The 26,814-nt window shown below is 55.7% G+C and overlaps 1 protein-coding gene across 1 annotated transcript; it reads left to right on the top strand.

The window, feature by feature from the left end:
* Nucleotides 1-26,371, top strand: LOC130266120 (zinc finger protein neuro-d4-like). The gene is made up of 12 exons (XM_056515450.1): nt 1-287; nt 8,502-8,662; nt 9,984-10,076; nt 11,550-11,686; nt 12,452-12,541; nt 13,120-13,192; nt 16,542-16,667; nt 17,670-17,720; nt 20,013-20,129; nt 21,620-21,732; nt 23,122-23,203; nt 25,890-26,371. Exons 1-12 carry the CDS (start codon nt 16-18, stop codon nt 25,958-25,960), a joined length of 1,386 nt encoding a protein of 461 aa, XP_056371425.1. The 5' UTR covers nt 1-15; the 3' UTR covers nt 25,961-26,371.
* Nucleotides 26,372-26,814: the final 443 nt, after the last annotated feature.

Below are 26,814 nucleotides of genomic sequence, written 5' to 3'. Positions count from 1 at the left end.
AGTGGCACGCGGTGCATGCCGGGAGTTGTAGTCCCGCCCCCGTCCCCCGTTTCCCCCCTCCCCTCCCCTCCCCGGTACCGGCGGGGCCCGGGGGGCACCGGGAGTGGGGGGGGAGGGGCGGGCGGGGGTCCCGCGGGGTTCGGGAGCGACCCCCGGGGGGGGGCGGGGGAGGGGAGCGGGGGAGGGGAGCAGGGGAAGGGGGGGCCGAACCCCGCCGCCCCCTCCCCGAGCGCGGAGCGGCCCCGGCGGCGCAAAATGGCCACGGCTCTGCACAAACCCCTCAAATGGTGAGTGGGGGGCTCGGGGCACCGGAACCGGCACCGGCACTGCCGGGGGAGCGGCTCGGTACCGGCACCGGCACGGGCACGGGCACGGGCGGGAGGGCACGGAGACCCCCGGTACCGGCGGGTATGGGGGTCCCGGTACCGGCGGGCATGGACCCGCTGGGGATGGAGGTGCCGGTACTGGCAGGGAGGGACCTATCGGGTACCGGCGGGGATGGAGCCGGTGGGGATGGAGCCCCGGGTATCGGCGGGGCTGGAAGTGCCGGGATGAAACCCCCGGTACTAACGGGATGGAGGTGTCGGTACCGACGTGGAGGGACCGACCGGGAACCGGGCACCCAGTACTGGCGGGGATAGAAGTGCCGGTCCCGGAGGGGATGGAGCCCCTGGTACCGGCGGGGATGGAGCTACCGGGAATCTGGCTCTCGGTACCGGCGGGGATTGGGATCCATTACTGTCGGGGATGGAGCTGTCGGGGATGGGGGTGCCAGTACCGGAGTGGAGGGACCCGGTGAGGGTGGGGACCCGGTACCGAAGAGGAGAGGGGTCCGGTAGCGGTGGGGGTGGACCCGGTACCGGTGGGGATGGACCCGGTGGGGATGGAGGTGCTGGTACCGGTGGGGATGGAGGTGCCGGTTCTGGTACTGGCGGGAATGGGGTCCCGGTGCAGGTACTGGTGGGGATGGAGGTGCCAGTACCGGCGGGGATGAGGCTCCGGTTCGGGTGGGGATGGAGGTGCCGGTACCGGTGAGGATGGAGGTGCAGGTTCCGGTACCGGAGGGGATGGAGGTGTCGGTACCGGTACCAATGGGGATGGAGGTGCCGGTTCGGGCGGGGATGGAGGTGACGGTACCGGTAGCAGTGGGGATGGAGGTGCTGGTGCCGGTACCAATGGGGATGGAGGTGCCGGTACCGGTGGGGATGAGGCTCCGGTTCGGGCGGGGATGGAGGTGTTGGTACCGGCAGAACCGGTACCGTGGCTCTGCTAGGGAGGAACCCACCGGGAGCCAAGCCCCTGGTACTGGTGGGAATGGGGTCCTGGTACTGGCGGGGATGGGGTCCCTGTACCGGCGGGGATGGAGTCCTGACACCAGTGGGGATGGATTCCGGTACCGACGGGGATGGGGTCCCGGTACCAGCGAGGATGGGGTCCCTGTACCGGCGGGGATGGTGTCCTGGTACCGGCAGGGATGGAGTCCCGGTACCGGCGGGGATGGGGTCCCGGTGCAGGTACTGGTGGGGATGGAGGTGCCAGTACCGGCGGGGATGAGGCTCGTGTTCGGGTGGGGATGGAGGTGTTGGTACCGGTACCAATGGGGATGGAGGTGCCGGTACCGGCGGGGATGAGGCTCCGGTTCAGGCGGGGATGGAGGTGTCGGTACCGGCAGAACCGGTACCGTGGCTCTGCTAGGGAGGAACCCACCGGGAGCCAAGCCCCTGGTACCAGCGGGGATGGAGTCCTGGTACTGGCGGGGATGGAGTCCCGGTACCAGCAGGTATGGGGTCCCAGTACCAGTGGGGACGGGGTCCTGGTACCAGTGGGGAAGGAGTCCTGGTACCAGCAGGGATGGAGTCCTGGTACCAGTGGGGATGGAGTCCTGGTACCGGCAGGGATGGGGTCCTGGTACCTGCAGGGATGGGGTCCCGGTACTAGCGGGGATGGAGTCCTGGTACCGTTGGGGATGGGGTCCCGGTACCGGCAGGGATGGGGTCCCTGTACCAGCGGGGACGGGGTCCCGGTACTAGTGGGGACGGGGTCCTGGTACCAGTGGGGATGGAGTCCCGGTACCGGTGAGGATGGAGTCCCTGTACCAGCGGGGATGGAGTCCAGGTACCGGCAGGGATGGGTTCCCGGTATCGGCGGGGATGGAGTCCCCATACCAACGGGGTTGGACCTGGTGGGGTTGGAGGTTCCGGTACCAGTGTGGGTGGGGTCTTACCTTGGGGGACATGCGGTACTGGTGGGGATCAGGCTGAGTCTCGGTCCTGGTCCCAGTCCTGGTTCTGATCCCGGTGCCAATCCTGGTCCTGCTTCTGATCCCAGTCCCAATCCCAGTTCCAGGCCTGCTTCTGATCCCAGTCCCAATTCTGGTCCTGGTTCTGATCCTGGTCCCAATCCCAGTCCCAGTCTTACTTCTGATCTTGGTCCTGATCCAGATCCCAATCCTGGTCCCAATGCTGGTTCTGATCCCGATTCCAGTCCTCATCCTGGTTCTGATCCCAACCCTATCCCAGGCTTGGTTCTAATCCCAGACCCAGTCCTGGTTCTGATCCCAGTCCTAATCCCAGCCCCAGTCCTGGTTCTGATCCCAGTCCTAGTCCTGGTCCCAGTTCTGGTCCTGGTCCCAGTTTTGGTCCCGTTCCCAGTTCTGGTCCTGGTCCTGGTCCTGGTCCTGGTCCTGATTCTGATCCCAGTCCCAATCCCAGTCCTGATCCCGAACCCATCCCGGTCCCAGTCCTGGTTCTGGTCCCCATCCCAATCCCAGTTCCCATCCCAACTGGGTCCATCCCCTCTGGTACTGGAACCTCCATCCCCTCCTGTCCCAGTCCCAGTCCTGGTCCTGATCCCGATCCCAGTGCTGGTCCTCATCCCCATCCTGGTCCCAATCCCAGTCCCTGTTCCAACTGGGTCCCTCCTCTCCAGCACCAGAACCTCCATCCCCTCCTGTCCCAGTCTTCGTTCCAATCCCAATTCCGGTCCCGGTCCCAGTCCCAGTCCTGCTACCGTCCCTAAACCCATCACGGTCCTGATGCCAGTCCCAACCTGACCCCGGTTCTGATCCTGGCCCCAGTCCCGATCCCAATCTCGATCCTGGTACCAGCCCCAAACCCATCCTGGTTCCAGTCCTGGCCCCAACCCAACCACGGTTCTGATCCTGGCCCCCATCCTGGTCCCGGTCCCAATCCCGGTTCTGATCCTGATCCCTGTTCTGATCCCCTTCCCAATCCCAGTTCTGATCCCTGTCCCAATCCCAGTTCTGTTCGCAATCCCATCCCAGTTCTGACCCCGGCACCGGCTCCATCCTGGTCCAATTCCCGGTTCTGATCCAAATCCCAGTCCTGGTACCAGCCCAGAACCCCTACCATCCCAATCCCAGTTCTGATCCCTGCCCCAATCCTGGTTCTGATCCCAGTCCTAGTCCTGGCCCATCCTGTTCCTGTTGCTGGTCCCAGTCCCAATGCCAGTTCTGATCCTGGTCCTGGTTCTAATGCCAGTCCCGTTCCCGGTTCCAATCCCAGTCCCAATACTGTTACAATCCCAGTCCCAGGTCTGATCTTGGTCTCAGTCCCAATCCCGGTTCTGATCATGGTTCCAATCCCAATTCTGGTTCTGATTCTGGTCCTAGTCCCGATCTTGCTTCCAGTCCTGGTCCTGATCCCAATCGTGGTCCCATCCCTTGTTCTGATCCTGGTCCAATCCCAGTCCGGGTCCTGGTTCCAATCTCGGTTCCGGTTCCAATCCCAGTTCTAGTCCTGGTTCCAATCCTGATCCTGGTCCCAATCCCGGTTCTGATCCCAATTCCGGTCCCCATCCCAATTAGGTCCCTCCCCTTCAGCACCTCCATCCCATCCCAATCCTGGTTCTGATCTGGATCCCAGTATTGGCCCATCCTGTTCCTGGTCACGGTCCCAGTCCCAATGCCAGTTCTGATCCTGGTCCTGCTTCTGATGCTGGTCCCATTCCCGGTTCCAGTCCCAGTCCCAATACTGTTACAATCCCAGTCCCAGGTCTGATCGTGGTCCCGGTCCTAATCCCAGTTCTGATCATGGTTCCAATCCCAATTCTGGTTCTGATTCTGGTCCCAGTCCTGATCCTCCTTCCGTTCCCGGTTCTGATCCCAGTCTTGGTCACATTCCCTGTTCTGATCCCAGTCCCATCCCAGTCCTGGTACCAGCCCCAAATCCATCCTGGTTCCAGTCCTGGTCCCAACCCCGCCCTAGTTCTGATCCTGGCCCTAGTCCCAGTCCTGGCACCAGTCGTGGTCCCGGTTCTGATCCCAGTCCCTGTCCCAGTCCTGGCCCATCCTGTTCCTGGTCCCAGTCCCAATCCTGGTTCTGATCCTGGTCCCAGTTCTGATCCCAGTCCCGGTTCTGATGCTGTTTCCACTCCCGGTTCCAATCCCAGGTCCAATACCGGTTACGATCCCAGTCCTAGGTTTGATCCTGGTCCTGATCCCAGTCCCGGTTCTGATCATGGTTCCAATCCCAATCCCAGTTCTGATTCTGGTCCTAGTCCTGACCCTGCTTCCAGTCCCAGTTCTGATCCCAATCCCAGTCCCATCCCAGTCCTCATTCCGATCCTGATCTTAGTTCCAATCCCAGTTCTGATTCTGGTTCCAATCCTGGTTCTGATCCTGATCCCAGTCCCATCCCTAGTTCTGATCCCGGTCCTATCCCAGTCCTGGCTCCGATCCTGGTCCTGGTTCCACCTAGGTCCTGGTCCCAGTACCATTCCCGGTACCAATCCTGGTTCCGGTTCCATTCCTGGTTCTAGTCCTGGTTCTGATCCCGATCCTGATCCCAATCCCGGTTCTGATCCCAATCCCAGTCCCCATCCCAATTGGGTCCCTCCCCTTCAGCACCAGAACCTCCATCCCAATCCCAGTTCTGATCCTGATCCCAGTTCTGATCCCAGTCCTGGTTCTGATCCCAGTCCCGGTTCTGATCCCAGTCCCAATCCCAGTTTTGTTCTCAATCCCATCCCAGTTCTGACCCTGGCACTGGCCCCATCCTGGTCCAATTCCCGGTTCTGATCCAAATCCCAGTCCTGGTACCAGCCCTGAACCCATCCCGGTCCCAATCCCGGTTCTGATCCCGATACTGGTCCCCATCCCAGTTGGGTCCCTCCCCTTCAGCACCACTGCCTCCATCCCCTCCCATCCCAATCCCGGTTCTGATCCCAATCCCTGTCCCATTCCTGTTTCTGATCCCGGTCCCATCCCAGTCCTGGTTCCGATTCTGGTCTTGGTCCCAATCCCGGTCCCCATCCCAATTAGGTCCCTCCCCTTCAGCATCTCCATCCCATCCCAATCCTGGTTCTCATCCCGATCCCGGTTCTGATCCCGGTTCTGGTCCTGGTCCGAATCCCAGTTCCATTCCCAATCCCGTCCCAGTTCTGACCCTGGCACCGGCCCCATCCTGGTCCCAGTCTCAGTTCTGATCCCAATTCCGGTCCCAGTCCCAGTCCTGGTACCAGCCCTGAATCCATCCTGGTTCCAGTCCTGATCCCAACCCCAGCCTGGTTCTGATCCCGATCCCAGTCCTGGCCCATCCTGTTCCTGGTCACGGTCCCAGTCCCAATGCCAGTTCTGATCCCGGTCCCGGTTCTGATGCTGGTCCCATTCCCGGTTCCAGTCCCAGTCCCAATACTGTTACAATCCCAGTCCCAGGTCTGATCGTGGTCCCGGTCCTAATCCCAGTTCTGATCATGGTTCCAATCCCAGTTCTGGTTCAGATTCTGGTCCCTATCCCGATCCTCCTTTTGTTCCCAGTTCTGATCCCAATCCTGGTCCCATTCCCTGTTCTGATCCCAGTCCCATCCCAGTCCTGGTACCAGCCCCAAATCCATCCTGGTTCCAGTCCTGATCCCAACCCCGCCCTGGTTCTGATCCTGGCCCTAGTCCCAGTCCTGGCACCAGTCGTGGTCCCGGTTCTGATCCCAGTCCCCGTCCCAGTCCTGACCCATCCTGTTCCTGGTCCCAGTCCCAATCCTGGTTCTGATCCTGGTCCCAGTTCTGGTCCCAATCTCGGCCCCAGCCCCACTCTTGGTTCTGGTTCCAGTTCCAATCCCAGTCCCGGTTCTGATCCCGGTACTAGTCCGAGTCCCATTCCCGCTTCAATCCCTGTTCCTGTTCTGGTCCCGGTCCAATCCCAGTCCTGGTTCCAATCTCAGTCCTGGTTCCAATCCCAGTCCCAGTTCTGATCTCAGTCCCGGTTCTGATCCCGGTTCCAATTCCTATCCCATTCCCAGTCCTGGTTCTGATCCCAGTTCCAGTCCTGGTCCCATTCCCATTTCAATCCCGCTTCCAGGTCCCATCCCAGTCCTGTTCCGGTCCTGATCCCGGTTCTGATCCTGGTTCCAGTTCTAATTCCAGTTCCATTCCCAGTCCGGGTTCTGGCCCCGGTTCTGATCCCGGTTCCAATCCCGGTCTCAATCCCATGTCAATCCCCGTCCCAGTTCTGATCCCAGTCCCATCCCAGTTCTGGTCTGGTCCCTATCCCGGTTCCGATCTCAATCCCATTCCCGGTCCCAATCCTGGTCCCATTCCCGGTCCCGGCCCGGGCCGGGGGCGGGGCGGACCCGGCAGCGTGGCCCCGCCCCCCCGGCCCCCTCCCTCAGGCCCCTCCCCCGCGGGAATCTGGGGGTGCTTGGGGTCCTGGGGAGGCGATTTTGGGTGATTTTGAGGTGTCCTGGGGGGTTTTGGGGGATCCGGAGGTGATTTTGGGGTGATTTCAGGGTGTCCGGGGGTGTTTGGGGGGATTTTGGGGATTTTGGAAGGTGTTTGGAGGGTCCGAGGGTGATTTGGGGTCCTGCGGAGGGGGCTGGGGGAGATTTGGGGGGGATTTTGGGGTTCCCCGAGGGAGTTTTGGGGGACTGGGGAGGTTTGAAGTTATTTTGGAGGATCTCCAGGGGCATTTTGGGGTGTCCTGGGGGGGGGTTGAGGGTCCCGGGTATTTTTTGGGGGGATTTTTTAGGGGGTCCAGGTGGATTTTTGGGATTTGAGGGGGTCGGACCAGCCACTATCCCACCTCCCCACCATTTTGGGGAGTCCTGCAGTTTTGGGGTTTGGGGTCACCCCAAAAGGGGGCCGTGATATTTTTTGGGGGTGTCTCAAAAGTTTTGGGGGGGTCCCTAAATTGTGGTAGGTCCCACCCTGAACCCCCCAAAGGTACCGTGCTCTCTGAGGGGATTTGGGGGCGAAATTTGGGGTCTGGGGTCCCCAGATTCGGGATGCCCGAATTTGGGAGGGTCGTGCTGCTCTTGGTGGGGGGGGGGGGTGTGGGGATTTTGGGGGTCCTGGGGGAGTTTTAGGGGGCCCCAAAATTTGGGATCAATCCCCGGTGATGTTTTGGACTTTGGAGATGGATTTTGGGGTTCGGGGGGGGGCGGGTTCCAGGATGATTTGGGGGGGGATTTGGGGGTTTGGGGGGTCCTGGGTTTTGGGGGGGGATTTTGGGGTTCGGGGGAGGTTCAGGATGATTTTGGAAGGATTCTGGGGATAGATTTTGGGGTTCAGTGGGGTCCAGGATGGTTTGGGGGGATGGGCTGGGGGATATTGGGATTTGAGGAGGCCCAGGTTTTGGAGAGGATATGGAGACTGGATTTTGGGTCAGATTTGAGTCAGATTTGGGTCAGATTTTGGGTTAGATTTTGGGTCAGATTTGAGTCAGCTTTTGGGTCAGATTTGGATCAGATTTTGGGTCAGATTTGGGTCAGATTTAGTCAGATTTGGGTCAGATTTGGTCAGATTTGGATCACATTTTGGGTCCGATTTGGCCAGATTTGGGGTCAGATTTTGGATCGGATTTTGGTCAGATTTTGCATCGGATTTGGTCAGATTTGGGGTCAGATTTGGTCAGATTTGGGTCGGATTTGGGTCGGATTTGGGTCAGATTTGGGTCAGATTTTGGGTCAGATTTTGGGTCAGATTTGGTCAGATTTTGGGTCAGATTTTGGGTCAGATTTGGATCAGATTTTGGGTCAGATTTGGATCAGATTTTGGGTCAGATTTGGTCAGATTTGGGTCAGATTTTGGGTCAGATTTTGGGATGGATTTTGGTCAGATTTGAGTCAGATCTGGGGCAGATTTTGAGATGGATTTTGGGATGGATTTTGGCCAGTTTTGGATCAGATTTTGGGTCTCTCAGCCTGGGTGAGGAGTTCTACCGCGAGGCGCTGGAGCACCAAACTCGGAGCTGTGTGATGGTGCCGGGGTGGGTTTTGGGTCAGATTTTGGGGCGGATTTTGGGATGGATTTGGGTCAGATTTGGGGCAGATTTTGGGATGGATTTTGGGATGGATTTTGGCAAGTTTTGGATCAGATTTTCACTCCCCCCAGTCTGGGTGCAGAGTTCTACTGCGAGGCGCTGGAGCACTGAGCTTGGGGCTGGGTGATGGTGGAGGGGTGGATTTTGGGGCAGAATTTGGGGCGGATTTTGGGATGGATTTTGGGATGGATTTTGGCCAGTTTTGGATCAGATTTTTGCTTCCCCCAGTCTGGGTGAGGAGTTCTACCGCGAGGCACTGGAGCACTGCCGCAGCTACAACGCACGGCTCTGCGCCGAGCGCAGCCTCCGCCTGCCCTTCTTGGACGCGCAGACCGGCGTGGCGCAGGGCAACTCCTACATCTGGATGGAGCGGGCGCACCGCCGGCCTGGTGAGACCCCCGGGACCCCCGAAATGGGGACAGACCCCTGGGACCCCCCTGGGATAAGGGAGGGACCCCCAAAATGGAGAGGAACCCCCGGGATGGGGAGGGACCCCCAGGACACTCCCAGGACGCTCAGAATGGGGACAAACCAAATGTCCCCCAAAATGGGGAGAGACCCCTGGAACTCCCGGGATGGGGAGGCACCCCCGGAGTGGGGAGAGAGCCCTGGGACCCCTCCAGGACAGGGAGAGACCCCTGAAATGGGGAGAGTCGCTCAGGACTGACCCATGACAGGGCGGCACCCCCAGGATAGGGGAGGGACCCCCGAAATGGTGAGAGATCCCTGGGGTAGGGGAGGGACCCCCCCGGGCTGGGGGCAGAGCCAGTGTGAGGTGAGAGAGCCCCCCCAGTTGTCCCTGCCAGGACCCAAAACCGCCCCAAAATCAGTCCAAAACTGCCCCAAAACTGCTCCAAAATCATCCCAAAACCACCCCAAAGTTACCCCAAAACTGCCCCAAAGTCACCCCAAAACTGCCCCAAAATTGCCACTGGGCAGGCTCAGTCTGGGGTCAGGGTCAGTTTGGGGTCGGGGTCACTCTGGGGGGTCAGGGTCCGTTTGGGGTCAGGGTCAGTCTCAAGGGTGCAGTGGTCACTCCAGGGGTGCAGTGGTCAGTCCCCAGTGGTCACTCAGTCCATCCCTGTCCCCAGGCCTGTCCCCGGGTCAGATCTACTCATACCCTGTGGGGTCAGTTGGGGTCAGGGTCACTCTGGGGGTGCAGTGGTCACTCTGGGGGTGCAGTGGTCAGTCTGTGGGTGCTATAGTCACTCTGGGGTGGTCACTCTGGGGGTGCAGTGGTCACTCTTTGGTGCAGTGGTCAGTGTCCATCCCTGTCCCCAGGCCTGTCCCCAGGTCAGATCTACTCATACCTTGTGGGGTCAGTTGGGGTCAGGGTCACTCTGGGAGTGCAGTGGTCACTCTGTGGGTGCTGTGGTCAGTCCCCAGTGGTCACTCAGTCCATCCAGGCCTGTCCCTGGGTCAGATCTACTCGTACCCTGTGGGGTCAGTTGGGGTCAGGATCACTCTATGGGTGCAGTGGTCAGTCTGTGGATGCTGTGGTCACTCTGTGGGTGCAGTGGTCACTCTATGGGTGCTGTGGTCAGTCTGTGGGTGCTATAGTCACTCTGTGGGTGCAGTGGTCACTGTGGGGGTGCAGTGGTCACTGTGGGGTGCAGTGGTCACTCTGAGGGTGCTGTGGTCAGTCTGTGGGTGCAGTGGTCACTCTGTGGGTGCTGTGGTCAGTCCCCAGTGGTCACTCTCTGTCCCCAGGCCTGTCCCCGGGTCAGATCTACTCATACCCTGCCCGCTGCTGGCGCAAGAAGCGGCGCCTGAACATCCTGGAGGCCCCGAGGCTGCGGCCATGTGAGAGACGGTGGGGACGGAGGGACGGGGGGACAGGGGACAGAGGGACAGAGGGACGGGGGGAAAGGGGGATGGAGGGACAGAGGGACGGAGGGACAGGGGAACAGAGGGGTGGCTGGAAGCGTGATCATAGGGATGTCCAGAGTGGCTGGAGGAGTGACCACAGTGGCCAGAGGGGTGGCAGGAGCGGCTGGAGGGGCGGCTTAAGCAGTGGCCGGAGGGGCCAGAATGTCTGGAGGGATGGCCAGAGCAGTGGCTGGAGTGGTGGCCAGCGGATTGGCTGGAGGGGCGGCTGGAGCAGTGGCCGGAGTGGTCAGAGTGTCCAGAGAGGTGGCCAGAGGAGTGTCCAGAGTAGCCAGAGTGCTGGCCAGGCTGGTGTCTGGAGGGATAGCCAGAAGGGTGGCCGGAGAGGTGACCAGAGTGGCTGGAGGGGTGTCTGGAGGGGTGGCCAGAGCAGTGTCCAAAGGAATGGCTGGAAGGGTGGCTGGAGAGGTGACCAGAGTGGCCAGAGGGATGGTTGGAACGGTCACAGCAGCATCTGGGGCTGTGTCTGGCGTGTCCGGAGCCACACTGACCAGCACTGCCCCGCAGACATGGACACCCCCGCGTCAGTGCGGAAGGAGGGGTCCCTGCCCAAGGGGCAGGTGCAGGAGGCGCCGCTCAGTGCTGCCCGGAGCAGGGTCTGGGGGGATGGCCGGAGCAGTCAGTGCAGTGTCCGGAGCGGTCAGAGCCGTGTCCAGAGTGGTCAGAGCCCTGTCCGTAGCTGCACTGACCGCTCGGTTGCCCCGCAGACATGGACACCCCCGGGTCGGTGCGGAAGGAGGAGTCCCTACCCGAGGGGCTGGTGCTGGAGGCACTGCTCAGTGCTGTCCGGAGCGAGGTGTGGGGGGATGGCCGGAGTGGTCAGTGCAGTGTCCGGAGCGGTCAGTGCAGTGTCCAGGGTGGTCAGTGCAGTGTCCGGAGTGGTCAGAGCCATATCCAGAGCTGTCAGTGCAGTGGCCGGAGCTGTCACTGCCGTGTCTGGGGTGGTCAGTGCAGTGGCTGGAGCGGTCAGAGCCGTGTCCGGAGCGGTCAGTGCAGTGTCCGGAGCGGTTAGAGCCGTGTCCGGAGCGGCCAGTGCAGTGGCTGGAGCGGTCAGAGCCGTGTCCGGAGCGGTCAGTGCAGTGTCCGGAGCGGTTAGAGCCGTGTCCGGAGCGGCCAGTGCAGTGGCTGGAGCAGTCAGAGCCGTGTCCGGAGCGGTCAGTGCAGTGGCTGGAGCGGTTAGAGCCGTGTCCGGAGCGGTCAGTGCAGTGGCTGGAGCAGTCAGTGCAGTGGCTGGAGCGGTCAGAGCCGTGTCCGGAGCGGTCAGTGCAGTGGCTGGAGCGGTCAGTGCAGTGGCCGGAGCGGTCAGTGCCATGTCTGGAGCGGTCAGAGCCGTGTCCGGAGCGGTCAGAGCCGTGTCCGGAGCCGCACTGACCGCTCGGTGTCCCGCAGACATGGACACCCCCGGGTCAGTGCGGAAGGAGGGGTCCCTGCCCGAGGGGCCGGTGCTGGAGGCGCTGCTCAGCGCGGAGCCGCCCGAGCGCAAGGGCGGCGACACCAAGGACGAGGAGGCAGCGCTGGACGGAGCGGTCAGTGCGGAGAGGAGAGGCTGTCCGTGTGTCTGTGTCTGTCCGTGTGTCTGTGCGTCTGTCTGTCCATGTGTTTGTGTGTCTGTCCATGTGTGTGTCCGTGTGTTCATGTGTCTGTCTGTCTGCCCGTTTGTCTGTCCATGTGTCTGTCTGTGTGTCCGCCCGTGTGTCCATCTGTGTGTGTGTCCATGTGTCTGTCTGTCCATGTGTACAGCTGTCCGTGTGTCTGTCCACATGTCTTTGTGTCCGTCTATCTGTGTGTCCATGTGTCCATCTGTCCGTGCACCTGTCCCTGTGTCCAGCTGTCTGTGTGTCTGTCCGTGTGTCCAGCTGTCTGTGTGACTGTCCGTGTGTCCGTGTGTCTCTGTGTGTCCGTCCGTCTGAGTGTCCAGTTGTGTGTCCATCTGTCCATCCATCCACTGTCCATCCCTTGTCCATTTGTCCATTGTCCATCTGTCCATCCATCCCTCCCTCCCCCAAATCCCCGAATTCCCCAAAAATCCTCACATTTCCGCAAAATGCCAGAATTTCACCAAAATCCTCAAATCCCCCAAATCCCCAAATTCCCCAAAATACCCAAATTTCCCAAATTCCCCAAAATACCCAAATCCCCCAAAATTCCCAAATTCCATCAAATCCCCACATTTTCCCCAAATCCCTAAATTCCCCCAAATTCCCCAAATTCCTGAATTCCCTCAAATCCCCAATTTCTCCCCAAAATCCCAAATTTTCCCCCAAATCCCAACTCCCCCCCGCCCTCCCCAGAAGCCGCCCCCCCCCGATTTCCCGCACGATCCTGATGGGGATGAGCTGGACGAGGAAACGCCGCGGAGGAAGAACCGCAACAAGGGCAAGGTGAGACGGACAGACGGACACGGAACAGGGACAGGGGAATACAGGGACAGACAGGGGGACGGAACCACAGCAAGGGCAAGGTGGGACGGACAGACGGGCAGGGGGATGGACAGAGAGAGAGAGGGACAGGGGGACACAGGGACAGGGGGATGGACAGAGGGACAGAGGGAAGGATGGACAGACAGATGGAGAGAGGGAGAAGGGGACAGATGGACACATGGACAGATGGATGGACACACGGATGGACAGATGGACACACAGACAGAAGGACAGATGGACAGAGGGACAGACAGACACATGGACAAATGGACAGATGGACACACGGATGGATGGACAGATGGACATGTGGGCAGAGGGATAGACAGAGGGACACACAGGCAGAGGGACACGCGGACAGACGAACAGATGGACAGAGGAAATGATGGATACACAGAGGGACAGACGGGCACATGGACATGTGAACAGACACATGGACACAGGGACAGACAGCCTCACAGACAGATGGACACAGGGACAGACGGACACAGGGACAGATGGACAGTGCCCGGCTGACCCCTGACAGCTCCCCTCCCCCACAGGCGTACGGGCTGGTGGTGCGGCGCAGGGTGGACGCCGCGCTGGAGGAGAGAGACAAGCCCTACGTGTGCGACAGTGAGCGGGGGAGGGGCGCCGGGGGGGAGGGGGACTGACTGCTCGGACACCGAGGGAACACTCAGACTGAGTGACCACTGAGCCCCCAAGAGGCCACTCAGACACTGAGTGCCCACTCAGACTCTGAACGCCTGCTTGGTCTCTGAGTGACCACTCAGATGCTGAGTGCCCACTCAGCCCTGAGTGTCTACTCAGACATTGAGTGACCACTTGGCCACTGAGTGACCACTCAGATTTTGGGTGACCACTTGGCCCCTGAGTGCCCACTTGGCCCTGCGTGACCGGACACCGAGTGGCTGCTGAGTGCCTGCTCGATCCCTGAGTGACCACTCAGCCACTGAAAGCCTGCTTGCCCCCTGAGTGCCCTCTTGGCCCCTAAGTGACCACTCGGACTTTGCATGCCCACTCGGACACTGAGTGCCCCCTGACTGCCCCTGAGAGACCCTAGAGTGCCCACTCAGTGACCACTCAGACACTCACTGTTGCTGTCCCCAGTGTGGGAAGTGCTACAAGAACTGCCCCAGGCTCAGCTATCACTGAGTGACTCTGAGTGGCCCCTGAGTGACATTGAGTGACCCCTAAGTGACATTGAGTGACCCCTGAGTGACCCTGAGTAACCCGTATGTGACACTGAGTGACCCCTGAGTGACCCTGAGTGACCCTGAGTGGTTTTTTGAGCAGTGTTTGGTTTTTGGGCAGTCTGTGGGAAGTGCTACAAGAACTGCCCCAGGCCCACCTATCACTGAGTGACCCCTGAGTGATCCCTGAGTGACCCCTTAGTGCCCCCCGAGTGACCCTGACACTGAGTGCCCCCTGAGTGACCCCTGAGTGACCCTGTGTGACCCTGGGTGTTTTTGCAGTCTGTGGAAAGCGCTACAAGAACGGCCCCAGGCTCAGCCATCACTGAGTGACCCTGAGTGACACTGACACTGAGTGCCCCCTGAGTGCCCCCCGAGTCACCCTGAGTGACCCCTAACTGACCCTGAGTGATCCTGAGTGACCCTGGGTGTTTTTGCACTCTGTGGGAAGCGCTACAAGAACTGCCACAGGTTCAGCTATCACTGAGTGACCCCTGAGTGCCCCCCGAGTGACCCTGAGTGACCCTGAGTGACCCCTATGTGACACTGAGTGACCCTGAGGGGTTTTTTGAGCAGTGTTTGGTTTTTGGGCAGTCTGTGGGAAGCACTACAAGAACTGCCCCAGGCTCACCTATCACTGAGTGACCCCTGAGTGATCCCTGAGTGACCCCTTAGTGCCCCCCGATTGACCCTGACACTGAGTGACCCCTGAGTGACCTTGAGTGACCCCTGAGTGACCCTGTGTGACCCTGGGTGTTTTTGCAGTCTGTGGGAAGCGCTACAAGAACTACCCCAGGCTCAGCTATCACTGAGTGACCCTGAGTGACCCTGAGTGGACCCTGAGTGAGCCCTGAGTGACGCTGACACTGAGTGCCCCCTGAGTGCCCCCCGAGTGACCCTGAGTGACTCCTAACTGACCCTGAGTGACCCTGGGTGTTTTTGCAGTCTGTGGGAAGCGCTACAAGAACTACCCCAGGCTCAGCTATCACTGAGAGACCCTGAGTGCCCCCTGAGTGACCCTGAGTGACGCTGACACTGAGTGCCCCCTGAGTGCCCCCCGAGTGACCCTGAGTGACTCCTAACTGACCCTGAGTGACCCTGAGTGACCCTGGGTGTTTTTGCAGTCTGTGGGAAGCGCTACAAGAACTGCCACAGGCTCAGCTATCACTGAGTGACCCCTGAGTGACCCCTGAGTGACCCTAAGTGACCCTGAGTGACTCCTAACTGACCCTGAGTGACCCTGGGTGTTTTTGCAGTCTGTGGGAAGCGCTACAAGAACTACCCCAGGCTCAGCTATCACTGAGAGACCCTGAGTGACCCTGAGTGCCCCCTGAGTGACCCTGAGTGACTCCTAACTGACCCTGAGTGACCCTGAGTGACCCTGGGTGTTTTTGCACTCTGTGGGAAGCGCTACAAGAACTGCCACAGGCTCAGCTATCACTGAGTGACCCCTGAGTGACCCTGAGTGATCCTAACTGACCCTGAGTGACCCTGAGTGATCCCTAAGTGACCCTGAGTAACCCCTATGTGACACTAAGTGACCCCTGAGTGACCCTGAGTGACCCTGAGTGGTTTTTTGAGCAGTGTTTGGTTTTTGGGCAGTCTGTGGGAAGCGCTACAAGGACTGCCCAAGGCCCACCTATCACTGAGTGACCCCTGAGTGACCCTGGGTGACACTGGGTGACTCTGAGTGGCTCTGAGTGGCACTGAGTGACCCCTGAGTGACCCTGACTGACCCTGAGTGACCCTGGGTGTTTTTGCAGTCTGTGGGAAGCGCTACAAGAACCGCCCCAGGCTCAGCTATCACTGAGTGACCCTGAGTGACCCTGAGTGGACCCTGAGTGAGCCCTGAGTGACGCTGACACTGAGTGCCCCCTGAGTGCCCCCCGAGTGACCCTGAGTGACTCCTAACTGACCCTGAGTGACCCTGGGTGTTTTTGCAGTCTGTGGGAAGCGCTACAAGAACTACCCCAGGCTCAGCTATCACTGAGAGACCCTGAGTGCCCCCTGAGTGACCCTGAGTGACGCTGACACTGAGTGCCCCCTGAGTGCCCCCCGAGTGACCCTGAGTGACTCCTAACTGACCCTGAGTGACCCTGAGTGACCCTGGGTGTTTTTGCAGTCTGTGGGAAGCGCTACAAGAACTGCCACAGGCTCAGCTATCACTGAGTGACCCCTGAGTGACCCCTGAGTGACCCTAAGTGACCCTGAGTGACTCCTAACTGACCCTGAGTGACCCTGAGTGACCCTGGGTGTTTTTGCAGTCTGTGGGAAGCGCTACAAGAACTACCCCAGGCTCAGCTATCACTGAGAGACCCTGAGTGACCCTGAGTGCCCCCTGAGTGACCCTGAGTGACTCCTAACTGACCCTGAGTGACCCTGAGTGACCCTGGGTGTTTTTGCACTCTGTGGGAAGCGCTACAAGAACTGCCACAGGCTCAGCTATCACTGAGTGACCCCTGAGTGACCCTGAGTGATCCTAACTGACCCTGAGTGACCCTGAGTGATCCCTAAGTGACCCTGAGTAACCCCTATGTGACACTAAGTGACCCCTGAGTGACCCTGAGTGACCCTGAGTGGTTTTTTGAGCAGTGTTTGGTTTTTGGGCAGTCTGTGGGAAGCGCTACAAGGACTGCCCCAGGCCCACCTATCACTGAGTGACCCCTGAGTGACCCTGGGTGACACTGGGTGACTCTGAGTGGCTCTGAGTGGCACTGAGTGACCCCTGAGTGACCCTGACTGACCCTGAGTGACCCTGGGTGTTTTTGCAGTCTGTGGGAAGCGCTACAAGAACCGCCCCGGGCTCAGCTATCACTACACCCACACCCACCTGGCCGAGGAGGAGGGCGAGGAGCCGGGGGGGGGCGCGGGGCCCCCCCGCAGGAATCACCACCGGCGTGAGGGGGAGGAGCACGGGGGGGATGGGTTCTGAGTGGGTCTGGGGGGTCCCCGTTCTGGGTTTGGGAGGTTTGGGTGAGTCCCTGTCCTGGTTTTGGGGTGTTTGGGGGTCCCTGTCCCGGTTTTGGGAGGTTTGAAGGTTCCTGTCCTGGTTTTGGGGGTCCCTGTTCTGGTTTTAGGGGCATCTGGGAGTGTTTGTGGGTCCCTGTCCTGGTTTTGGGGGGGGTTGGGGTGTTTGGGGGGCTTTGTGGGGGGTCCCTGAGCTGGTTTTGGGGTCTCTGTCCCGGTTTTGGGAGGTTTGGGAGGGTCCCTGTCCTGGTTTGGGGGGAACTTGGGTCCCTGTCCCATTTTCTTTGGGTTTTGGGGGTCCCTGTCCCACTTTTAGAGGGGTCTGGGAGTGTTTGAGGTTCCCTGTCCTGTTTTGGGGGTGTTGAGGGATCCCTGTCCCGGTTTTGTGGGGTTCCTGTCCTGGTTTGGGGGTCCCTGTCCCATTTTTGGGGTAGTTTTAGGGGGCTTTGGTCCCTTTTTGGGGGGATTAGGGGTGTCTCTCCTGGTTTTGGGGGGATTTGGGGTTCTCTGTCCCATTGGGGGGTTTGGGGGTCCCTTATCCATTTTTGGGGGGGTTTTGGGGGGCTTTGCCCCGATTTTGGGGGGTCTCTGGGGAGTCCTTGTGCTATTTCTGGGGGGTTTGGGGTCCCTGGGTGATTTCTGGGGGGTCCTGGGGTGATTTTGTGGGGCTCAGAGGGGGTGGGAAGGGGTCTGGGGTCGTTTTTGGGGGTCCTGGGGGGGGCTCAGTCCCATTTTTGGGGGTCCCAGGGCTGGTGGGGAGGGACCCTGGCCCATTTTGAGGGTCCCTGACCCATTTTTTTGGGGGGTTCTAGGGTGTCCCTGCCCCATTTTTGGGGGTTTTGAGGGGGTTTCCTGAAGGCCTGGGACCTCACCCGCAATTTTGGGGGGATTTTGGGGGGCTTCACCCCCTTTTTATGCCTTTGCCCCCCCAGAGTTTTACAAAGAGTTAAACTGGGTCCCCGAAAACCAGCGCAGGAACACAGGTACCCCAAAATATCCCAAAATATCAAAATATCACTCCAAAATATCCCAAAATCATCCCAAAATATCCCAAAAATCACCTCAAAATATCCCAAAATACCCCAAAATATCCCAAAGTATCCCAAAATATCCCAAAATCAACCCAAAACACCCCCAAATACCCCAAAATACCCTAAATACCCCAAAATATCCCAAATCACCCCAAAATAACCCCAAACCCCCCTAAAATGACCCCAAAAATCTCCCAGTCACGTGAAAACTGCTCAAAATTCCCCAAAATCACCCAAAAATCATCCCAGAACCCCAAAACCAGCCCTAAATATCCCAAAATCACCCAAAGTATCCCAAGGCACCCCAATATCAGCCCCAAACCCCCAAAAAAATCACCAAACCACCTCAAGCATCCCCAAAATCCCCCCAAAATCCACCACAGTCGCCCCAAAACTGCACTGAAATTCCTCGAAACGCCCCAAAACCCCCAAAAATCCCAAACCCCAAAAACCCCCTAAATCACCCCAAAACCAACCCCAGATCCCCTGAAAGAACCCCAAAAAATCCCAAACCAGCCCCAAACCACCCCAAGCATCCCCAAAATCCCCAAAATCCACCACAGTCACCCCAAAACTGCCCTGAAATTCCTCAAAACACCCCAAAAACCCCCCAAATCCCAAACCCACCCCTAAATCACCCCAAAACCAGCCCCAAAAATCCACATTTTGGGGGGGAGGTCTCTGGGAGGAGACAGGAGATTTTGGGGTTTTTTGGGAGCTTTTTTTGGCGTGATTTTTTGTGGGTTTTTTTTTTTTTTTTTTTTTTTTTTTTTTTTTTTTTTTTTTTTTTTTTTTTTTTGGGTGAGGGTTTTTTTTAATCCCTCCCCCACATTTAGGGCTTCCCCCACCCCCACATTTTCGGGGTGTCTGGGGGGAGCTCAGGAGATTTTGGGGTTATTTTGGGAGGTTTTTGGGGTGGTTTTCTGTGGTGCTTTTCGGGATTTTTTGTAGGTTTCTTTGTTTTCTTTTGTTATTTTTGGGTGGGGTTTTTTTGGGGTGAGGTTTTTTTTGGGGTGTCCCACCCCAAGATTTTGGGGTTCCCCCCTCCCACATTTTGGGGTCTCTGGGGGTTGTTTCTTTGGGGGAGCTCAGGAGATTTTGGGGTTTTTTTTGGGAAGTTTTTGGGGCAGTTTGGGGCTGGTTTTTGGGGATTTTTTAAATTTTTTTTTTTTTTTCGTTTTTGGATGAGGGTTTTTTGGGGTCCCACATTTTGGGATTCCCCCACCCCCAAATTTTGAGGGTCTCTGGGAGGAGCTCAGGAGATTTTGGGTTTATTTTGGGAGGTTTTTGGGATGGTTTTCTGTTGTACTTTTGGGGATTTGGGGGGGTTTTTTGTTATTTTTGGGTGGAGTTTTTTTGGGTTGGGTTTTTTTGGGGTGAGGTTTTTTTTGGGGTGCCCCTCCCCCAGATTTTGGGGGACTCTGCGGGGAGCTCAGGAGATTTTGGGAGGTTTTTGGTTTGGTTTGGGGTTGTTTTTTGTGGGGTTTTTTTTGTTATTTTGGGTTTTTTTGGGGTGAGGTTTTTTTGGGGTCCCAACCCTACATTTTGGGGTTCCCTCACCCCCAAATTTTGGGGGTCTCTGGGGGAACTCAGGAGATTTTGGGGTTATTTTGGAAGGTTTTTGGAGTGTTTTTGTGGTGTTTTTTCAGGGTTATTTTTTGGGGTTTTGTTTTGGTTTTTGGGTCGGGTTTTTTTGGTAGGGGCTGGTTTTGGGGTGACCCACCCCCACATTTTGGGATTCCCCCCACCTCCAAATTTTGAGAGTCACGGGCGGGGGGGCTCAGGAGATTTTGGATTTTTTTGGGAGGTTTTTGGGTGGTTATGGGGCTGGCTTTTTGTGGAGGTTTTTTTTGTTGTTATTTTTGGATGGGGTTTTTTCGGGGGCAAGGTGGTTTTTTTGGGGTCCAACCCCAAATTCCAGGGGGAGGGGGGGCTCAGGAGAGCTTAGGGCTTTTTTCAGAGGTTTTTTAGGTATTTTTCTGTGGTGTTTTTGGGATTTTTTTGGGGGTGTTTTTGTTATTTTTGGCTGGTAATATTTGGGGTGGAGCTTTTTGGGGGTGAGGCTTTTTTGGGGTGCTCCTCCCCCTCATTTTGGGGGGGTTTCTTTGGGGGAGCTCAGGAGATTTTGGGGTTTTTTTGAGGTGGTTTTTTGCGAATTTTTTGGGGTTTTTTTGGGTGGGGTTTTTCTGGGCTGGGTTTTTTTGGAGGTTCTCCCTCCCCCACATTTCGGGGTGTCCCCCCCAGGCCGCCCCGCCCCCCCCGGGCCCCCCCCCGAGGGTCCCTGTGATTTCTGCGCCGGAGGAGCGAGAGCGAGAGGGAGCGAGGAGCAGCTGATCGCCTGCGCCGACTGCGGGAGGGCAGGTGGGCACAGAGAGGGGACACTGGGGACATCAGTGGGGACATTGGGGACATCAGTGGGGACATTGGGGGCAGAGGAGCAGCTAATCGCCTGTGCCGACTGCGGGAGGGCACAGAGAGGGGACACTGGGGACACTGGGGACATCGGGGACATCAGTGGGGACACTGGGGGCATCAGTGGGGACATCAGTGGGGACACTGGGGGCAGAGGAGCAGCTGATCGCCTGCGCCGACTGCGGGAGGGCAGGTGGGCACAGAGAGGGGACACTGGGGACACTGGGGACATCAGTGGGGACATCAGTGGGGACACGGGGGCAGAGGAGCAGCTGATCGCCTGCGCCGACTGCGGGAGGGCAGGTGGGCACAGAGAGGGGACACTGGGGACATCAGTGGGGACACTGGGGACATCAGTGGGGACATTGGGGGCAGAGGAGCAGCTGATCGCCTGCACGGATTGTGGCAGGGCAGGTGGGGACATGGGGACATCAATGGGGACGTTGGGGACACCCCTGGGGTGGCACTGTGACACTGGGGGCATGGGGACATCAGTGGGGACATTGGGGGGATTGGGGGGATTGGGGGGATTGAGGACTGAGGAGCAGCTGATTGCCTGTGCCGACTGCGGGAGGGCAGGTGGGGACATTGGGGACACCCCTGGGGTGGCACTGTGACACTGGAGACATGGGGACATCAATGGGGATATTGGGGACACCCCTGGGATGGCACTGTGACATTGGGGACACCAGGGGCCATTGGGGGGATTTGGGACATTTGGGGACACTGAGGACATTGGGACATTTGGGGTCCATCCAGGTTTGGTGTTCAGGGATTGGGGTTTTGGGGTTGCTTTGGGGATTTTTGAGATTAGTGTGGGGTTTTCAGGATGGAGTTTTTGGGGTAACTTTGGGGTTTTGTGGGATTTTTTGGGGTAACTTTGGGGGTTTTAGGGGGATTTATTTGAGGGATTTTTGGGTTTTGTGGAATTTTAGGATTTTTGGGGGTAATTTTGGGGCATGGAATTTCTGGGGGTTTTTGGGGGTGGTTTTAGGGTGATTTTGGGGTAATTTTTGCCGTTTTTTGGGATTTATTTTGGCCTTGTGGTGTTTATTTGGGGGATTTGGGGGATTTTGGGGTGTAGGATTTCTGGGGTTTTTTGGGGTTATTTTGGGGTGTTTTTGGGGTGATTTTGTGTGGTTTTGGTGTGATTTTGGTGTGATTTGGGGTTTTTTGGGGGATTTTGTGGTGTGAGATTTCTGGGGTTTTTTGGAGTGGTTTTGGGTTTATTTGGGGAATTTTGGGGGTTTTGGGGTGTGGGATTTCTGGGAGTTTTTGGGGTGATTTTTGGGTGTTTTGGGGTGATTTTGGGTGATTTCAGGTGATTTTGGGGTGATTTTTGGGGTGGCTTTGGGGTGATTTTGGGGTGTGAGATTTCTGGGTTTTTGGGGGTGGCTTTGGGGTGGTTTTGGGGTGATTTGGGGTGTTTTGTTCCCCAGGACACCCCTCGTGCCTGCAGTTCTCCCTGGCCATGGCGGCGGCGGCGCGCTCGTACCGCTGGCAGTGCATCGAGTGCAAATCCTGCAGCCTGTGCGGGACAGCTGAGAACGACGTGAGACCCAAAATACCCCAAAATCACCCCAAAACCATCCCAAAATCATCCTAAAATCACCTCAAAATCCTCCTAAAATCCACCCCAAAAACACAGCCTCAAATCCTGCAGCCCGTGCGGGACGGCCGAGAATGACGTGAGATCCAAAATATCCCAAAATCACCACAAAATCATCCCAAAATCACCCCAAAAATTACCCCAAAATCATCCTAAAATCATCCCAAAAATCATCCTCAAATCCAGCCCAAATCCTGCCTAAAATCCACCCGAAACCACAGCCCCAAATCCACCCCAAATCGCCCTGATTCTGCAGCCTGTGTGGGACGGCTGAGAACAATGTGAGGGACCCAAAATATCCCAAAAATCATCCCAAAATCATCCCCAAAATCAACCCAAAATCATCCTAAAATCATCCTAAAATCATCCCAAAAATCAAAAAATCAAAAACCTCCCAAAAATCATCCTAAAATCCACCCCAAAAAACACAGCCCCAAATCCACCCAAAATCCATTTTATTTTTCCCCAAAATCTATTTTGTCCCCCTCTAAAAATCGGGGTTTTTTCTCCCTAAAATTCAAGTTTTTTCCCCCTAAAATCTGGGGATTTTTTTTCCCAGAATTCCATTTCCTCCCCCAAACTCCATTTTTTCCCAAAAAAAATCTAATTTTCCCCCCAAAATCCGTTTTTTCCCCCCAAAAATCCATTTTTACCCCAAACTTCATTTTCTTCGCCCTAAACTCATCTTTTTCAAAAAAATCCATTTTCTGTCCCAAACCTTTTTTCCCCAGAAAAATCCATTTTTTGGTGCCAAAAATCCATTTTTATCCCAAAACCCAAATTTCCCCCCAAAACCCCAAACTCATCCCAAAATCCATTTTTCCTGCCCAAACCAAATTTCCCCTCCCCCCGCAAAATCCATTTTATTTCTCCCAAAAATCCATTTTGTGCCCCGCTAAAAATTATTTTTTCCCCTAAAATTCAGGTTTTTCCCCCCAAACTCCATTTTTTCCCAAAAAAATCCCAATTTTTCAAAAAAAAATTCAATTTTTTGTCACTACTCTTCTTTTTTTTTTCTCAGAAAAATCATTTTTTTGTCCCAAAACCCCATTTTTCCTCCAAAAATCCCCAAATCCATCCCAAAATCCAGTTTTCTTCCCCAAATCCATTTTCCTCCCCAAAAACCATTTTTTTGCCCCACAATCCATTTTTCCCCCCCCAAGCTCCATATTTTCCTCCCAAGAAAATCCATTTTTTTTCCTCAAAATTCCACTTTTTCCCCTCCAAACCCCATTTTCCCCCCAAAATTCCATTTCTCCCAAAAAATCTCCATTTTTCTCCAAAATATCAATTTTATTTTTTGTCCCAAAATTGTTTTTTTTGTCCCCCCAGGAGCAGCTGCTGTTCTGTGACGACTGCGACCGAGGGTACCACATGTACTGCCTGAGCCCCCCCATGGCCGAGCCCCCTGAGGGTAAACTGGGACTTTTGGGCATTTTGGGGGAATTTGGGGATTTTGAGGGGTTTTTGGGAGAATTTTGGGAGGATTCTGGGGGGATTTTTGGGGTGTTTGGGCGGGATTTTGGGGGGGTTTTGGGGATGATTTTGGGGGATTTTTTAGGATTTTTAGTAGGATTTGGGGGGTTGCGGGGATTTGGAGGGATTTGGGGGGATTTTTGGGGTGTTTGGGGGAATTTTAGGGGGGTTTGGGGGAATTTGGGGGGATTTTTGGCGGGTTTGGGGGGGATTTGGGGGGATTTTTGGGGTATTTTGGAGGGTGTGGGAAGGATTTTGGGGGAATTTTTGGGGGATTTCTGTGGGCTGTGGGAAGGGGTTTGGGGGATTTTAGGGGGATTTTGAAGGATTTTGGGAGGTTTGGGGGATTTAGGGGATTTTGGGGGGAATTGTGGGGGATTTTTGGGCGGTGAGGGAAGGAGTTTTGGGGTATTTTTGGGGTATTTTTGAGAGATATTGGGAGATTTTGGGGGCATTTGGGGTGATTTTGAGGATTTCTGGGGGGTGTGGGAAGAATTTTCGGGGGGAATTTGGGGGAATTTTAGGGATTTTGGAGGGATTTGGGGAATGATTTTAGGGGATTTTGGGGGGATTTGGGGGCATTTTGGGGGATTTTTGGGGGGTGAGGGAAGGGGTTTTGGGGAGACATTTGGGTGCTTCAGCAGGATTTTTGGGGGTTCTGCGGGGATTTTGAGGAGCTTTTGGGAAAGGGAAGGGATTTAGATTTTTGGGGCAATTTGTGGATTTTTGGGGGGAGATTTGGGGAGGATTTGGGACATTTTGGGGCGTTTTGGGGGATTCTGGGGGGGTTTTGTGGGCTATGGGAAGGAATTTGGGGAGAAATTTGGGGAGATTTGGGAGTTCTGGAGGGAAATTTGGGGGATTTTGGGGTGACTTAGGGGGGGATTTGGGGGAATTCGGGCATGTTGGGAGATTTTTTGGGGCATTTTGAGGGACTTTTGGGGGATTTTGAGCGTTTTTGTGGGGTGGGGAAAGGTATTTATGGGGAAATTTGGGAGGATTTTGGAGCATTTTAGAAGGAATTTGGGGGATTTTCAGGGATTTTGGGCATTTTGGGGGGATTTTAGGGGCCTTTTGTGGGATTTCTGAGGGGGGTTTGGGGGATTTTGGGGCATTTTAGGGGGGGTTTAGAAGGATTTTGGGGTGGATTATGGAAGGATTTGTGGGATTTTGGGGCATTTTGGGGGAATTTTGGGGCATTTTGGGGGATTTTGGGGATGTATGGGAAGGGGTTTGGGGGGTTTTGGAGGGATTTTTTGGGGGATTGGGAGTGGATTTGGGGGAATTTTGGGGCAATTTGGGGAGTTTGGGGGGATTTTTGGGGGGTGTGGGAAGGAGTTTGGGGGAAAATTTGAGGCATTTTGCAGGGTTTTTTGGGGCATTTCGGAGAATTTTGGGGGGGATTTTGGGGATTTGGGGGTTTTAGGGATTTTTGGGGTTTTGGAGATTTTGGAGATTTTTGGGGATTTTGGGGATTTTTGGGTTTTGGGGATTTTGGGGATTTTGGGATTTTGGGCGGTGTGGGAAGGGGTTTGTGGAATATTGGGGAGTTTTAGGGGGATGTTGATGGGTTTTAGAGGGATTTTGGGGTTAATTTCGGGGGATTATGTGGGAGGATTTGGGGGATTTGGGACATTTTGGGGATTTTACGGGGATTTTTGGGGAAGATTTTGGGGCATTTTGGGGAATGTTTTTGGGGCTGTGGGAAGGAGTTTGAGGGATTTTGGAGGGAGTTTTGAGGGGATTTCAGGGGAATTTTTGGGCATTTTGGGAATTTTTGGGGGGTGTGGGAAGGAATTTTGGGGGATTTTTGGTGCATTTTGGGCATTTTTGTGGGGTATGGGAAGGGGTTTTGGGGGAAATTTGGGGGGATTTGGTTTTTTTTTCCAGTTAACTCCGCAATTTTTTGGGATAAAAGCCACGATTTTAGGGGGATAAAATCAGCCTTTTTGGGGATTAAATCTACTATTTTTGGGGATAAAGTGAGCTATTTTTGGGGGGTAAAATTTGGATTTTTTGGCATAAAATCCACAATTTTTGGGGATTATTCTGCAATTTTTGGTGATAAAATCTGCGAGTTTTTTGGGATAAAATCCTGGAATTTTTTGGGGTAAAATTTGTGATTTTTTGGGTCACCATCTGCCATTTTTTTGGATAAAATTCTGGATTTTTTGGGTAAAATCAGCAAATTTTGGGGGATAAATTCCACAATATTTTGGGATAAAAGCTGTGATTTTTTGGGGTAAAATCCTGGATTTTTTGGGATAAAAGCTTTGATTTTTGGGGACATAATCCTGGATTTTTTGGGATAAAAGCCACCATTTTTTAGGGTAAAATCTTGATTTTTTTGGCATAAAATCTGCGATTTTTTGAGGATAAAATCCACGATGTTTAGTGATAAAATCTTCTAGTTTTGAGGGATAAAATCTGCCTTTTTTTGCCATAAAATCAGCAATTTTGGGAGGGATAAATCTGCGATGTTTTGGGGATAAAAGCCGTGCTTTTGGGGGATAAAATCCTGGATTTTTTTGGAATAAAATCCTGGGTTTTTTTGGGGCAAAATCCTGGATTTTTTGGTGTAAAATCCTGGATTTTTGGGGTAAAACCCACTCTTTTTGGTGCAGGGAGCTGGAGCTGCCACCTGTGCCTGCGGCAGCTGAAGGAAAAGGCCTCGGCCTTCATCACCCTCACCTAGGGAGGGCTAAACCCCTAAAAAACCCAAACCCCCCCCCAAGACCTCCCCAAAAAACCCCAAACCCCCCAAAAATCCTTCAAAAGCCATAACAGAGCTGGGGGGGGGAGGGGAAATTTGGGGAGGGGGCTGCAAATTTGGGAGGGGGGGCACAAAGTGTTGCATGATGGGAAAAGGGGGGGCTCCTCAGCGCCCCTCCCCCCCCCCCCCCGGGTGAATTTGGGGGGGGGGGGATTTTTTTGGGGGGGTTGGTGTTGTTAAGGGGGGGTTTTTGGGGGAGTCGTTGCCTATCCCCCCCATCCCAGGGGGTTTTTGGGGTCCCCCCAGCCCGATTTTGGGCCCCCCCCGTGGTGTCGTGGTCGGTTCTGTGCTGTGGTGTCCGTGCAGTAAATTTGGGGGTGTCCCCCCCCCCGGATCCCTGTGAGACCCCGAATTTGGGATGGGGGACTGGGGAATTGGGGAGGGGGAGATGAGATTTTGGGGGGAAAAGCTGAAATCTGGGGGAGGAACGTGAAATTTGGGGGGTAGACCTGAAATTTGGGGGAAAATTCAAAATTTTGGGGGAAACTTGAAATTTGAGTGGGGAAGGAAGCCAAAATTTGGGTGGGGGACTCCAAAACTCAACAACTCAACATTTTGGGGGGAAAACGCAAAATTTGAGGAGGAAAACCTGAAATTTGGGGAGGAAAACCTGAAATTATGGGAGGAAACTCAATATATTGGGGGATAAACCTGAAATTTTGCTGGGAAAGTTGAAATTTGGGGGGAGAATTAAAATTTGGGGGGTAAATCTGAAATTTTGGGGTGAAACTTGAAATTTGGGTGGGGGAGGAAGCCAAAATTTGGTTTGAAGACTC

The sequence above is a fragment of the Oenanthe melanoleuca genome, unplaced genomic scaffold (genome assembly GCF_029582105.1).
Source record: "Oenanthe melanoleuca isolate GR-GAL-2019-014 unplaced genomic scaffold, OMel1.0 S001, whole genome shotgun sequence".
Lineage (NCBI taxonomy): Eukaryota > Metazoa > Chordata > Aves > Passeriformes > Muscicapidae > Oenanthe > Oenanthe melanoleuca.
This window is presented reverse-complemented; position numbering and strand designations above follow the sequence as displayed.